The following is a 15,402-nucleotide window of genomic DNA, read 5'->3' as shown; positions in this document are numbered from 1 at the left end:
TGGGCGTTGTCAGTGAGTACATGAACCATCTCTAACAGGAAGTTCGATGCTCTAAAAAATTTTTTACCCATACCCCCTGAATTCCATACACATCGGGGTAATCGTATTTCCAAGATCCAACGATATCACTCCTATTAATCCATTTGTAGAAATGGGAGTTGAATATCTCCAGTTGGAGTAAACCTGGAACTGAATACCTTTCTATAATATCAATGCAATGTAATACAGATATAATTATGTCTGGAGTCACGTAGCGTGCGCTTGGGGGATTGGCTTTTTCGAGATAGCCGACGAGAGATCGATAGGTCGAAGTCATCGATCAAATAACGAGCTCGAATCAACGCGATTGCTCCATTCGGGGGAGAAGAGTTTTGTTTGATTGTTTGGATTATTTTTTGGGGGCCGCTGAATTTCGGGGTAATGAGCAGTGATCGATCGATTAGTCGATATCAATCGATTAATTTTTATGGGCGATCTTTGAGAGAAGTGGTTGTACAGGAATCACTGGGGTTATTTTATCAACTGTCAGGACATATTGACTTTCTCCGCCGCCGGGGTCCAAATCACTTTCCGGCCCTCCCTTTCAATTTACTCGTTAAGAAATATATATTATGATCCATTTACATGCTTTGTCGCGTCTCGAGGGGTTATGTAATTATGGGGATTCGCGGGGAAGAGATTGAACTCTGAAAATTTTCAGAATTAAAATTCTGGAAGATAATGAAAAAATACACTAAATTGATGGATATTATATATATTTCATATATATTTCCAAAATTCTGCGAAAGTCAATGAAATATTGAATATTAATTCTCTGTCTAAATGACTGGAGATTATTTATAAAATTTCAGCGATGAATTTAATTAAAAATAGTAGACTAAAAAGAAAAAATTACGACAAAAAGTTAATCGGCAAAAAGCGGACGTGAATAAATGGGTAATTGATGAAAAAAAAAATCAGTAGCAAGGAGACAATTTGTAGATTATTCCGAGGATTAATCATTAAAAACATTCGGAAATACCTAATTGTATCAGTTTTATAATCGATTGATTGAACCGTACTAAACTCCATTTCCTCAATTATCCAAGTCGTTCAATAATTCAAATTCAATGAATTGTTTAACGTTCGTCTGATGACGCCACAACTTTTCCGACACAATAAAAACAAGTAACTTCCTAATGGCCCATTGAAATTTCTCTACACTCAGTACAAAAAAAAAAAAAACACTGGCTGTTGTTTCAAGGGCTTTTGTCTTCCTCCGATAAACACAAGTCGCTGTTTCCCAAGAGAGGAAACGCGTTAGAACGATTACAACTAGAATTCTATTGCGTTATTTCTTCCACTCGGCGTGAATAGTATCATTCAGCAAAAGTGAGAGGAAATTTTTGAATTTAGGCGAACGCCAGAGAAAAAAAAATTTAATCGTCATAGCGATTGATTCATTAAAAAATCATTAAATTAAAATAGAAATCGATCTCAACATCAAGATTAGTCAACTCTGAACCACATGTGTTTCAGTAATAATAATAATCCACAGCTGCTAGATTACCGAGAATGCGACATGATATATAATTTACGGCTGGAGTGTAGATGCATCCAAACACCCGGCAATGCATCAGAATAACTGTCAATAATATTAATTAATCATTCGTAAACACCCGGTGAAATTCATTAAACCGGAGTACGTCGTCGTTGAAAAATAATAATGACGGGTTTTGTACGGTGACGGGGTAATTTCCAGTGGCCCATATAACTCAGTTGTTGGTAATAATGTCAACGATTACGATAGGCGGTGATACTACGGTGATAACGGGCCCGCGTTTCTTTTTGTTACGGAGAATAATAAAGTGCGAGGGTACAACGTTTACTCAATCAATGAGAATCGTTGAGAATTGTTGAGATAAATTTTACCAGAAAATCGGTTAAAAAACAATTAAAATTTTTACCACCAAATTTTTCATTACCCAATCAATTCCTTCAAGAGTCTCATAATTCTCGATTTTTATGATCACTTTTAAATTTATTTTTCATTTGTTTAATAATCAATTTATATGGAGTAATTATGAAAAATAATTGTGACGATATGCAGGAAGGAATTGACGGGTGCAGTGAGTGGGGCAGGCCCAGTGTACACTGAGACCTAGATTTCATTTTCGTTGATGAGTTTGGCATTCCTCCAGACAAACTAAATATACATTTTCCTTCTTTCTTTTATTCTGTCATTTGTACAGCGAGTCATTCTATGTGCACGGGGAATAAGTCGGTATCCAGGTGCTCTATTCCTCTTCCATTACCCCAGAGTGACTGTTCCTCATCAACTCAACATTCTTGGTGATTGTATTACGTAAATCTCACTGTCTCTCATCATTTATCCACCTTTGGTCAACGTCTGATTTCGTTAGACCACCGGAGAAGAATGGATTTTATCGGAAAATATTTTATTCATTAATTTCCTCAATATAATATAATTAATTTAATCATTTTTTATTTTTCGTGCAATCGGGAGTTAATTGAAAATTCTCGTGCTCACGCAGGTTCTCATTAAATTTTACTATGAATTTTCCTCAGTGCTAAAATTTTTTTGGAAAAAAAAAATTGTAATCCACCAATTCTACGAGAGAAATCGCCATCAGCTCTCGATTCAACGCATGTCGAATTTACGAGGAACCTGAGTGGCAAATACCACTGGGACCCGCAAATCCATGCATTTCCCTTGTCTGAAAATAAAAACACGGGAATTTCCCCGGAAAATCCCTGTCACCCCTTGACGACGTGAAAGCAATCGAAAAAATCGTGTAGCTTTTTTTCCAGCGAAAATGTCAGCGGATCCCGTTGTAAATTATTCCAAAATCCCTCCCCTTCTCGGGAAAGATTTTCATTTTTCCAGGAATTTCGGAGATAATATAGGAAAATAGTGGAACATTCGATTTTGTAAGAAATTTCCTACTATTTCGACAGGACTTGAATCTGAAAGGAACGAAAAAATTTGGAACTAAGGGAAAGGGAGAAATTTGGAAAATTTTCTGGAGCTAGAATTTTCTGGGGAATATAACGGGTTGAGGGGGAATATAATTTATGACTGTACCCTCTTGGGAAAGATCTGAACGGTTAAAGGGGGAAAATTGCTGGTTTTCAGGTAAACAAACCTCTCCCATTGAGACTTGAATTTCGACCGACGAACAAAAGGCAAATCCAGTCAAATTCTGTCGCAATAAAACTCAGATGGTGCGGCATACTTTCCGACCTCTTCTCCTAGTGAGTTATGACAGTTTTTCCCAACTTGCACTTGAAAAAAAAAAATAGTCCCAACACGTTTAGAGGGGGAAGGATAATCGCGAGTTTATGTTGCACGACTGGACGTAAGGGATTACGTGGATGCATGTAATGAGAAAACACGTGTAATTTCATTTGTCGCGGTATCGTGGACGGCGAAAGGCGACTTTGAGAGGCAGTGGTTTCATGGTTGTTAGTTATGTTTTCACGATTTTTATTCGGCCTGATAAAAACTTCGATAAACTACGATAAAAAAATGGCATATATATTTTTTTATTATCACTCAATCCATATTTTTGATTTAATTAACTCCTGGAATTTATTAAATACTTTCTATCGGAGATATTGCCTATTCAAAAATTTTTCTCAATAATTAATTGACAGCTGTCAATATTAAAATTTTATAATCAATTTTTATTGAATTTCTAATAGATTAAAATTTCCGGAAAATGAAAAAATCATATTTTTTTTATTAATGTAAATTAATATTTGTTGAAATTTTTGGATATTGCGGCCAGAAAAAATTGGAAAGAAAAATTAGCACCAGTGATCCCTCCGCGATTGCCAAAAAATTCTCCTCCACCTAAAAACTTCAGTCGTAAAATTGTCGAAGGAAAGTTTTATGCCACACAGGCAACGAGTAAATAAACAAGTGGCTTTATCGAGACCATAAAATGCGCATTTATGAATCAACCAAACTTATTCTTCATAAAAATTTTATCATCTTTATGTCACGGTGAAATTTTTTCGGTGATACGATTGCGGAGGGGTACAGATGAAAATCATCCGCGTGGGGTGAATATATTTTTTTTTTCTTTTTCACGTACGTGTGTTTATGTTGAGTGTCAGCTTTCACGAAATGTTCATTGCGCAACGAGCGAGCGTGCAACTACCAGTTTTTGGTGACATGAATTTAAAGCACCGGCACGATGGAGAACATAACCCACCTCCACACGGATATAACAAGCGAGTTGCTTTCGAGGCTCTTCACGAAACATTTCGCACTTTTTTTTTATTCTTCTCCACCCCGCGGACATTATTCACCCGGAAAATTCATCATTTTTCATAATGAGAACGAACGCGCGGAAAATTAATGACTTTTGTTGATATCTGATTGAATTTTTCATTTCACCATGAAATCGATATCCTCCAGGAAAATTGTAAATGAAAATTGAACGTGAAGTTTCAATTTTCAATTTAGTATTTAATTTTCTGGATGAATCAGAAATTCGAGGGTTCATTGCAAAATCAACGAGTCTTATTTGTTTTTATTTAAAAAACGGTTAATTAACGTTTTTAATTGAAATTTAATACCCATTCACGTGATAGAAAATGGAGATCGCATTGGGGTTGAAATTAAATTAAATGGAAAAATTTGTGGATGCTAAAAATGTGAATTGAATTATTCCGGAAATATTGATGAGTAATCAAGAAGTGAAAATTCACACTCGGGTAAAAATTCTTTAATAATCAACCGGAAAAATAGTTTCCACCGATTTTCCATAAGAATGTGAAACGCACAATTTTCATGAGCATTTTCACGAGAATTTTCACACTGATTGCCACATTTTCCCTCCCCTCAGTTCATGTATTTGCACTCGCAAATAATAACAATGGCGAATACAGAAAATCCTTTCGTCGATTCTCACAATTTTCCGCGTTATCTTGGTATGACGCGTTTTCATGAACTCCGTTCCCTCCTTTTCTCGTCTAAACTCTGACGATCGACCGGACAATCAGGGAATTTATCGGTGCATTGACCTCGCGATCGGCACACGTTCGGCTGACGTTTAAACGCGTTCGCGATTTACATCCATCCTTGTTTCATATATATATTTTTTTTTCTTCATCGAGTTGAATGACCATTATCGTGTACTCATATACGTTGCAACGAATCATTCATCAGGCAATTGCGAGAGAAATCTCAAATCATTTTCCGCCGATCTGAATAATCGCCACTTTTTCAATTCACGTATTTTCTCAAAGAATTTGAAAAAAAAAAAAACCATTGTAAAAAAACAAATCGGCGAGATAATGGTCATGCAGTGACAATGATTGCCCTCGGGGACAATATTAGATGTCCAGCAGTTCTGCTCTCCGGGTGAAATTCACTTCTCGGAACCGACGATTGGAGAATTTCATCGATCGGTTATCCCAGGGTGAATGAACCTCGTCTTCATTTTCTCGATTATTTTTTTTTTCTCATCTTCTTTTTCGTGGGCTTTTTCTCCTTTTCATGACATGCCGCCTTCCAGGGCTTCGCCACCCGATTTCCAAGCGACTTTATCCCCTGGGAGGAGCACTCATGATTTTTTTCCTCAATTTTTCACGCCGATTATTTTTCCGGAACTAATAATGATAATTAAAATCATAATAACGGTGATATTCCATCGATTGAAATTTTTTGAAGTTAAGTTTCATTGAATTTTAATAAAAACCGAAATTTTGAAAATGAGAGAATCGATAGCAAGTGAAGGATGAAAAATAAAAATCATCGAAATCTCGTTTCGTATCGCTGGCCATGAAATTCGATTTTTTTTTCTAACAGCATTGCCCCGGGATAATCGTGCATTACCTCGAAAGTTGTTTCGGGTGTTTCGAAGGGTCATTAACCGTCCGTTGACTTACCCAGAGATACCGTTCGCTTTTTATGCATAATATCATTGGCTATCGAATGAAATAAACTGAGAGCCCCAAAAATCCCGACCTGAGTCATCGATTCGGATTTATAATCGAATATCAAAATTTTGTCGAGATATCGATGATGAAAGTGAGATTTTCTCCAGCTGAGGGAGTGTTGGAGAATTTTTTTAAACACCCGTGATGATTAGTTGAATATTTTGAAATGTTTTGATGTCATTACCGATATTATTCGGTCATTAAGGATTGAAACATCAAGATAATGTGAGCAAATGATTAATTACTTGAGTTAAATTTTTAATTCTTGTGGTGTTAATTAATTAATACAGCGAGGGAATGGATTTAGTGGCTCCGGTGGAATGAAAGGGATGAGAAATTTGATGATTGTGCATTTTTTATTGTTGGAGAAATTTATAAAGAACCTTCGGTTATTCGATTGCCCAAAAATCTCCAGAAAGGGTCATCGACCGGGATGTACAGTTATTCCGTGGGTACCTCGATCCCCTGGAACCCGTTCCCGTCAAAAATCAAAAGTAATAGCAACCAAATAAAAAAAAACAGAAAGAATCGTCAAGGTCACATCAATTCCTTGAAGACCTTTGTTTGTCTTTCAAAATTTAATTAAATCCCCCTCCCCATCTCCCTTAAATTTCATGGGATAATTGCGTTGAAATTTTAATTTCCCCTCGATTTTAATCCCCAACTTCAATTTCGTATTCAATCCTGTTTTTATTTAATTCAATAATTTTTTAATTATTTTAAATTAATTATTCATTTTGAAGAGTAATGAATGGGGGTCAAAGATTTTTTTTTTTTGTCAAATTGTCGATTAGAAATTATTCGTTGGAAAATAAAACCATTTTTCGGGGACATGTGGAATTTTGGAAATGTCTTTTCTCGGGGTATTCTGGTTTTTAAAAAATTGACAAAACGGTATTTTCCGTTACATTGTAATGGAAATTCTATTGGTTCAACTATATTGGTGAGGCTGTTTGAACAGTTTAGATTGAGTCATTGACACCGAGTGTAGGAGGAACCGCGCCTAAAAGTACACATAAGGTATTCCTTCGGTTTTTGTGTCGCGGTTCCCACCTTCTTTTTTCACCGGCATTTCTGTTTCACAATTCGTGCACGACCGGTCATAGTTCCCAAAGGTGGGTCATTGACAGTGAGACCGGTGGGCCTTAGATAACTGTAATCTGCCGGAAAAAAAAAAGACACTTATTTGGGGATGAGGTGTGCGGCATTTTGGCATTTGGAAGGGGCTTTTCGCTAGTCATACAGGTCACGTCTTCATTCAAACGTTAGAAGGCTCTTAGTTCGCATCGATTTCGGGAGGAGAACACTTGCTTTTGCCTCGACATCACTTTTTTCCCAGGTAATTCAATTTTTTTATATCACTCTTACAGAAAACCGAACGCACACGCCATTTTCCCTCTCATATATCTCTTTTTTAATTATCCATTCAATTATTTAAAAATAATCGCGATTGTTTATTTATTTTTAACCGAAAAGACTCTCTGTATTCCGCGAAATCAATTCTCTCTGGTGGAATAAACAAATTCAATAAAAATTTTATCACCGCGCTCTTCCCATAAAACATCTGTTTTGACATTGAATAGATACAGCATGTGCCCACCCTATCCTTGACAAAGTATTCTCCAAAGGTGCAACATCCTCGCAGGCTGGTGTCTGGGAATAAAATACCGGGTACAAAGAACCAACAAAAATCATATGGAACAACTCCCACGATATGAGTATCAGTTTGATCTATTCGATCGCGAATTAATAAAAGAAAACCTAACGGTTACGGATATCGAGTGACCGCCATTTTACCGCTAGGTAGAAATGCCGAAATTTTATTCGTCATACACTTGGATATTTATATTTTCTACTGGAGATTTTTTTTTTTTCTCTCTCACTTCTCATTTTGGTTTTCCGATTGCCAGTCATTGTCGGGGAATGGATGCCCCAGGTATTGTCCCGGTCTTTTATTCGGTGCAGGTAGTTCTCCCCCCAGCTCTCAATTCAAGCAAAACCTCCACAGATCGACAATACAACTCGAATAATATTCCATTGAAACTTGAATTAAAACAGTGAAATCCATCTCTCATTATTGCAAGTGGAAATTCACGTTTTAATTACGTAAAATTACTATTAATTTTGGGAACAATTTTATAAATGTTTCTCACACTTTTGTAAGGAACAAAATTATCGCTATATTTATTCTGGTGTTGTGTAATTATTCTGACATTGCGGCAACAAAAATTTCATGATTTAAGGATTCCATAAAATGAATTCCATGAAATTATTGTAATTTATGATAAATTTTTTTTACTGCATTATAAATTTTTCACTGGGATAAAGGTCGAGAAGTTTTATCATAACTTTTCGATTTTTCATCAATCCGTGATTTTAGCGAATATCTCAAAAATTCCGCAGAATTCTCACTTGCTCAGAATTTTTTTTTCCATCACGTCCAACATGTGGCTATTTTTTGCATTAATACAAATTCCATAAAATCTAAATAATAATTAAAAAAACAACAAAAACCATCCAAAATAATTCCAATGACCAATGAAAATGAATAATTTCTATGTCTGCAATCCCTCCCCCGGGAACTGCTGACTCCTGGTGGACGCGTATGCGAGTGCTAAATTATTATGCGAAGTGATAGCTGATGGATGCGGACACTAGAGTATCCGATTAAAACCTACCCCAACATCCTGACGACAGGATTGATAACCCTGTTAAAAACATGGATTGGATCGCCCTGAGAGGCATCCCTGTGCCTCGCAGACTGAGGCCTCCTTTCTCTTTCCGTGGGTTGTCCTCTGGGTCTCCCTCTGGGTTTCCCTCCGATGCCAGGAAAGGGGATAGAAAGAATTGGGATGGTGGGGCTGTCTGGTCTTGCGCGGCACACCAGTCAACCCAGAGACACGGTCGCGTAACAAACCCACGTCCAACCCATCAGAACCGTACGACCAACGGTCCCGTCTACATTGCTTCATGTGATTTACTTGTCACAGTGGTTAAACCGGGTGTTATACAATTATCAGTGCACATCAGGAGATATTTTGGATATCCCATTCAACTTCAATCCAAATGTCCCAGTCCTTCCCCTGATTCTTCTGATTGTTCTAGTTCTGACAACTCTGACCAATCCTGAATGAATTCTCATTAATTCGTTCAATAAATTCACTCGTAATCGAGATTACTTGGTGATTATCAGTGAAGGTGGTAATCTCTTGGAGGTGTGATCTGTGATTTTTCGTTTTGGTGTTGATCAGTGGGTGACAGTGATTTCTCTGGGTGATTCCCAATTGTGGGGAATCGGAGATTCTGCGGGGCTGGTGGGTTTCTGTGGCACAATTACTCAATTCTCATTTTTCTAGGCTGCTTTTATTTATTGTATTTTTTTTTTTAATTTACTACCGTTGTGGGGCTCCTACGGAGGGCAGGTCAGGGGGCGATGTGGATAATTGGAATGCGTTTGTGGGAGAATGCAGACGAGTGGTTGATAAAACGGTGCAATCGCACTTGCACTCCATCATCATCTTTCTTCTTCCCGCCTTTCTCCCTTCTCGCAATTTGTGTCGCCTAGTTATGGATATTATTAAGTAATACCGCGAGACTTCGCGCTTGCATGTGACACGAGTGTGTGAGTGGTTTTTATCGGTGATAGTGTGAAACTTAGGCGGGTGTTGGGGATGTGTTGGATTGGACAAGAACCGGTGCGTGTTACCGCACGCATATATGCGTACACGTGAGTCCGAGGAAATCGGAGGAGGTTCTCATTTTGCGGCTATTTGTTTTTGTCCCGGTGTTTTACGTGTCGGGGGCAACAAAAACAACAATTCCTCCTTTATTTATCCCTCCAATAATTTCTTGACTTCATTCAAATAGAAATCACAATTGCGTATCAAATTCATTCGACTTTCCGGATCATTAGTAATTTTTTCAATGAGCAACCGAAAAACTCAATTAATCAATTACTCAAAAATTTTTTTCAACAATAAAACGGTTAATTACGCACTTGATTCTCCGGAGAAATAGAAAAATCAATAACACATTTTAAGAATTGAATAATTAATAAACAAATAAAAAACATTAAAGATTTTTATATTTTATGATGAATAAGTGACTTGTGTGAAAAAATATTTGCGGGAGTATTGAAAGTGTTTCATTTCCTCGGAATGTTTATACATTTATTAACAAAAAGGGGGTCGGAGAGGGGATGAGGGAGGGGAAATGAAAACGTCTAGGTCTCGCGTGCCATTTCCAAGGGATCGATCGGGTGTTGGTGGTCTCAAGCGCGAATGTCGAGAGGAATACGAGGGGTATAGCCTCGTTGACGAGAGAAGAGATAAAAAAAAAAATATAGAAGGCGCTATGGGTCTAGCCGGCTAGAGGCAGAAGTGGAGAGCATCAGAGGGATATAACCACTACAAATAGAAGAAGAAGTGCAGGAGAGGAGACGAGAGTCGGCAACTTCCGTGGCGTCGGTGGCTCGCGCGTTCAATCTACTGCCATGTCGCGGAATACACTACGTGTACACGACCTAAATAAGATGCGATGCCCCCGACGGCGAAAATAATTCATACGGACTCTGTGATGCACGAACGATCCACTGCGCTTCCGTGGTTACTCGAGATTTCAACGTTACCACTCGTTCACTCCGTATCTTTACCACGATAATTCATAATTATGCATCTCTCTCGCTAATCAATTGCCCAATTACAATTAGCTAATAGGTGCTAAATTTTTTTAATTTACCCTCACGACGAGGATACTTGCCACGATACTACCAGAGATTTTTTATTTACAGTGAGAATATATGGAATATTACATATAATATCGGCTAATTCTATATATTTTTGTATGTATGATTATCCCATACAGTTTATATTTTTCATATATTTATTAATTTTTTAATTATTCAAGATTTATTGAAATTGGGAATTGAGAATGGGACGCGGGGAATGCGCGAGCGCTTCAGGACATGAGGTGGTTTAAAGGTCTCGGGGTCCACGTGGTCACGAGGATACGAGAGGAAGAGTGAGGAAACAGGAGTGAAAACCCCTCTTGGACCCTCCCAACTCCTCTCTCCTATCGCTCCTCCAACAAACAACCCCTCGCGCGCAACTCGTCCTGAATTCCGTGTGCGCCACGTTTAGTTTCACTTTCCGCGGTGTGAAGCATGCCGCGACCGACTTTAACCACCTCCTGTTCCATTTTCCATTTTCCAGGGTATCCTATACCTAACAAATGTCCGGATGTTGCGCCAATGCTCGAAAAAGATAAGGGGTTCCATGAGGGGGCACTTTCTTTTGGAGGATGGCCAGAATTTACCAAATGCGTCACACCATTTTTTCATTTCCATCACAATAAGTCAAATGAATTAGAACGTAAAAAACAAATCTATCCATTTTCCGGATTTTTCCACTCGAAATTCACCACAAGAAAAATAAGGACGCGGAAAAAAAATCATAAATGTTCATTAACATTCCGTCTATTCAATAAATTTACCGATTTCCACTAATCGACACCTACATGCACCTCTGCACCTGTCAAACCGTCTGATCATGACAGATCAAGCTTTTCCCTCTCTTGTTAAAAAAAAAGTAAATAAATAAATGCCAGGTGAACATTCTGGAGTCATAAATAATCACGATACTCATGCCAGGCTATCGCGTCCCCCCACATTCGCTAGTACAAAAACCAGAAGAGTAAACAAAAAAAAAGAGTATGCACATGGGGTTATGTACATGGGTGTAGGTTGATATATAGCTCGGAGCAAAAGGCACTGGGGTACTAGGGCTAGCAACAACTACGTGGCGCCAGTTACATGGAAAATACATATGTATACCTGCCTCGTGTTCACCGGCATAAAATAGCGGGCGCATATTCCTAGCATATATCGTTTATGTGCTGGGGAATCGTATGGGTGGAGGAAAGTTTGTGTATTTCACCCTCGCGATGTATCGTGTTTAGTGTATATGTAGGCTCGCTCGATATTCGAGTGCGGTTCTCTCCCTCGACGAGCTTTCGTGAGCTCAAACGACTCCTCTCGGGGTGCATTCGGATTAAAGGGGAACCTTTTTAAACCCCACATGGAGAGAAATTCACGATGAAAATACCGAGCCCCGGGGGCAAATTACGAAAATTGAACAACAAACTGTACAATTTTTTTTTTATAAATTAATGAATCATTCCGGAGATTGCAAATTATTGAACAAATTTTTCCTGCTGGTGGCGGTGGAAAAATTTGGGAAATTTAAGTCAGATCTTGTATTTAGAAGATCATTTGCGGAAGATATTTGCGGAAGACATTTGGAAGGGGAAGATTTTCTTTTCAACCGATTTTTATTTTTCTCGTGGTGCAATTCATTGCATTACGCTGGAGTTAATCTCATTTGGATCGTGCGTCGACTTCACTCCACCGCCGATTGAATTCAACAATATTTTTTCCCTTGCGTTTGTGTGTCACTCGCATCGATCAGCGAGAGTTAACGATCGATTATCGTTGCAGGTAACGTCCTTCTCAGAGACTTACGAGACCCGTTGTTGAATAAATTTTCGCGTTACGCCAATTGCCGCTGGCGGGTGAAAAACCGGGAATAAAAAAATTATCAAACGTCACCCTAAAAAATTTTCAAATTACATTCAAATGCTTCAAACGAATGTATCACGTCGACATTCGTGAGAATTGAAAATTTCCAGGAGGAAAATTAACAATTTTCCTCATGGGCAAATGGCAATTGTTTAATTATTTTTGGAGAGTTACTACAATAAAACATTTTCTCGAACAATTGCATTTTTTATCTCGTATGGCGATAAAAAAATGCGCGAAGTGATTTTCGACGCGAAAAAATCACTCACGAACACTGAATTTCCTCCCAGATTCGCGTTGAGACAATGGGGTGTGAAATTTTGAGGCCCAGAGGGTGAGAAATCACGATAGGCGAATGAAATGAAATGAGAGACATTTCGCTCTCGACGTGCGAATCGCCCAAGGCTTTTTGCTCCACTTTTGCAGGCGTCACCAGTCGCTCTCGCCTGTCCCATTCAATACTAAAAACCCGCGCCGTGTGAGGAAAAAAAAAATGAAACACAGTGAAAAAAAAAATTGCCGGCAAAAAACGCGCAGACTGAAGATACATTTCAAATCTCCAGGGAGTCTGCTATTTTTTTTTTCTCAATTATTTTCCTTTTTAATCGGCGATCTCCGTGGCCTCCTTTCAGCCCCCAATCACCCACCCATCAACACATTTGAATTCATATTTCTCGACGCAAAAACAATGCGAAACGCGAGGGGAGGAAAAGCGGGGGAAAACGGAGGAAAAATGTTTGAAATGGGTGAAAAATTTCGAGGGGAGATAAATAATTCAGATGAAGAATGAGAAATTGAGGGATTGTGGGCGAAGAAATTCCATGGATTTAATTTTCAGGTTTTCCTCGGCTGCTATCAGGATGCACACGATAATGTCTCATCGCACGAGGTTAAGGGGAACCCGTGGATATTGAGGATTTTTCGTGATATTTTTTTTTCAATTGATATATCATCGATTTTGTTGATTGTGGGGAGTGTTGTGTTGGGCGGCGCTGGATCGCCGCTGGTGTGACATGTGAGAGGAATTTATCGGAAGGATACGACTTTTTATTTTTATTTTTTTTTTTCAAGTTTATCACTGACGGATTATCAGTTTAACGTATATGTGCTCGCGCACGGAATATTGTTCGGAGCACGAGGACAAGAACGTTCACCACGGCGTTCAACATGTTCGAGATGTGGAGTGCGGTGAGTTCCAAATTGGAACACTCCGCCTCCTCCTCGGGTTCGCCGTTGCCGCTAACTTCGCACACACCACAGACACCACACACATCCTCTGGCAGTATAAAAGGTAAAATTTGTGGGGATGTCTCTCAAAAAAAAAAAACAGGGTCTCCCATTTAAGGATGTAGTGTAAGAAATTCATCAGAAGTGTGAAACTCCTGAGATTTTATTTCAACTTCTTCGATCTGTCGCGAGATAAAAAATCATCAGATCAATATATGACATTTTATATATATTGATTGATGAAAAATATCGCAAGCTATTGCTCCTTCTTGTTATGGATAATTGAAGAATCCGTTGAAAGCCAATACGATAATTTTCAAACCGCAGTTCCACCGCGAGCAACGCGAATGCAATTACTAAATTGAGTTAGCATGGGAACACAGCCAATCACTACGACAGAAATGCTCGCAAACTCGGTGGAAATGACAGCGGTAATGGAAAATCCATCTATTGTTTGAAGCCATGTTCAGTATATTCAATCATCCGAAATTATATTCCGCGTCTCGGAAAATTTCGCATGAAAAAAATAAAAACTGAACGTTTCGTAAGAAAGTATTTTATATTTTTTTCCATCGATTATCGATTTTTTCCATCGATTTGATTTGAAATTTTCATTTCAAATTGAGTTATGATTGAACCGCGAATCCGAAATCTCGCTTCGGAATTTTTTGAGGCGTTGAATCGCTTCATTGCGCAAGGGAATTTCAAGTGGAAACCGGTAACCGCCGAAATCAGTGGGTAATGAACTTCTCGACGCACTTTCACCAGCGAAAAAAAAAAAACGAATCTCTAGAAAAGAAATTATTCTCCCCTCCTTTTTTTCCACTTGTTATTATTCTCGTAACGATGCAGGTGACAGGTTGATTGCTGACTGCAGCATCCACGGAGGTCTCGGCAAGATGAATCGAAAAATTTCCAATAACTTCAAGCAAAATATCAACAATTAATCATTTTTTAGAAAGTTCAATCGTTTTATTACTCGAATTTTTCTTATCATCCCTTTCTCTCGGCGAAGCTCAAAATATTAAAACCACCATTTTTTCAGAAATTAAATAATAATGATGAAGTTGATTAATTGTTAGACTTGCGAGAAGATTTTAGAGAAATGAGACGAATTGATAGAAATTTATATCGCGGAATATATCGCGAATAGTCGATGAGTGGGTGAAGCTGCGGAGAAAGCCGAGTAGATTGGGAATAAATCGTGAAAGTGATAAGACAACGGATTTAGCTCATTGATTATCAACCGAGAACGAGGAAGAAAAAGCCGTCTCCGTATTATTACAGTACGTCTGTGTACATCGGGGCAGAAAGTAGGTCTTGATTCGGAAAATTCTGTGGAATTCCACTGATAAAAGATAGAGTTGTGTGTAAGGTTCAACAATTGTTACTCATACTGCGGAAAAACTCTTCGTGACTGATATCTTTTACTTCCCCCAGCATTAGGAGTGCCGAGTTGATTTGCTATCACCGAATGCTCGCGTGGATAAATTATAATAATAATTTAAAGTTATCAGAATTTCGATATGAAGGAAAATTTGTTTTTTCATCGATTTATTTTTATTTTTTAAATTTTTTTCTCCCGACAATTCGGGACTGAAAATTCAGGTAACGAGCTCTCGGTCGTGTCATTACGTCTCTGAGGTCGG

At 38.3% G+C, this 15,402-nt stretch overlaps 1 protein-coding gene across 6 annotated transcripts in view; it reads left to right on the top strand.

The window, feature by feature from the left end:
* Hr3 (Hormone receptor 3) overlaps positions 1-15,402 on the top strand; it is a 75,244-nt gene that overhangs the window by 20,984 nt on the left and 38,858 nt on the right. The window contains exons 1-2 of one of the 6 annotated variants that reach the window (XM_011309755.1): positions 8,857-9,266; positions 13,365-13,817. The exons of the other annotated variants lie outside the window; for them this stretch is intronic. Coding sequence (XP_011308057.1) covers positions 13,694-13,817 — 124 coding nt within the window. The 5' untranslated portion in view covers positions 8,857-9,266; positions 13,365-13,693. Of the gene's footprint in view, positions 1-8,856; positions 9,267-13,364; positions 13,818-15,402 lie in introns of those variants that run through there. 6 annotated transcript variants of the gene reach the window in all.

The sequence above is a fragment of the Fopius arisanus genome, unplaced genomic scaffold (assembly GCF_000806365.1).
Source record: "Fopius arisanus strain USDA-PBARC FA_bdor unplaced genomic scaffold, ASM80636v1 scaffold00070, whole genome shotgun sequence".
NCBI classification, from domain to species: domain Eukaryota; kingdom Metazoa; phylum Arthropoda; class Insecta; order Hymenoptera; family Braconidae; genus Fopius; species Fopius arisanus.
Note: the sequence above shows the minus strand (reverse complement) of the source record. Positions and strands in the feature narration are given on the sequence as shown.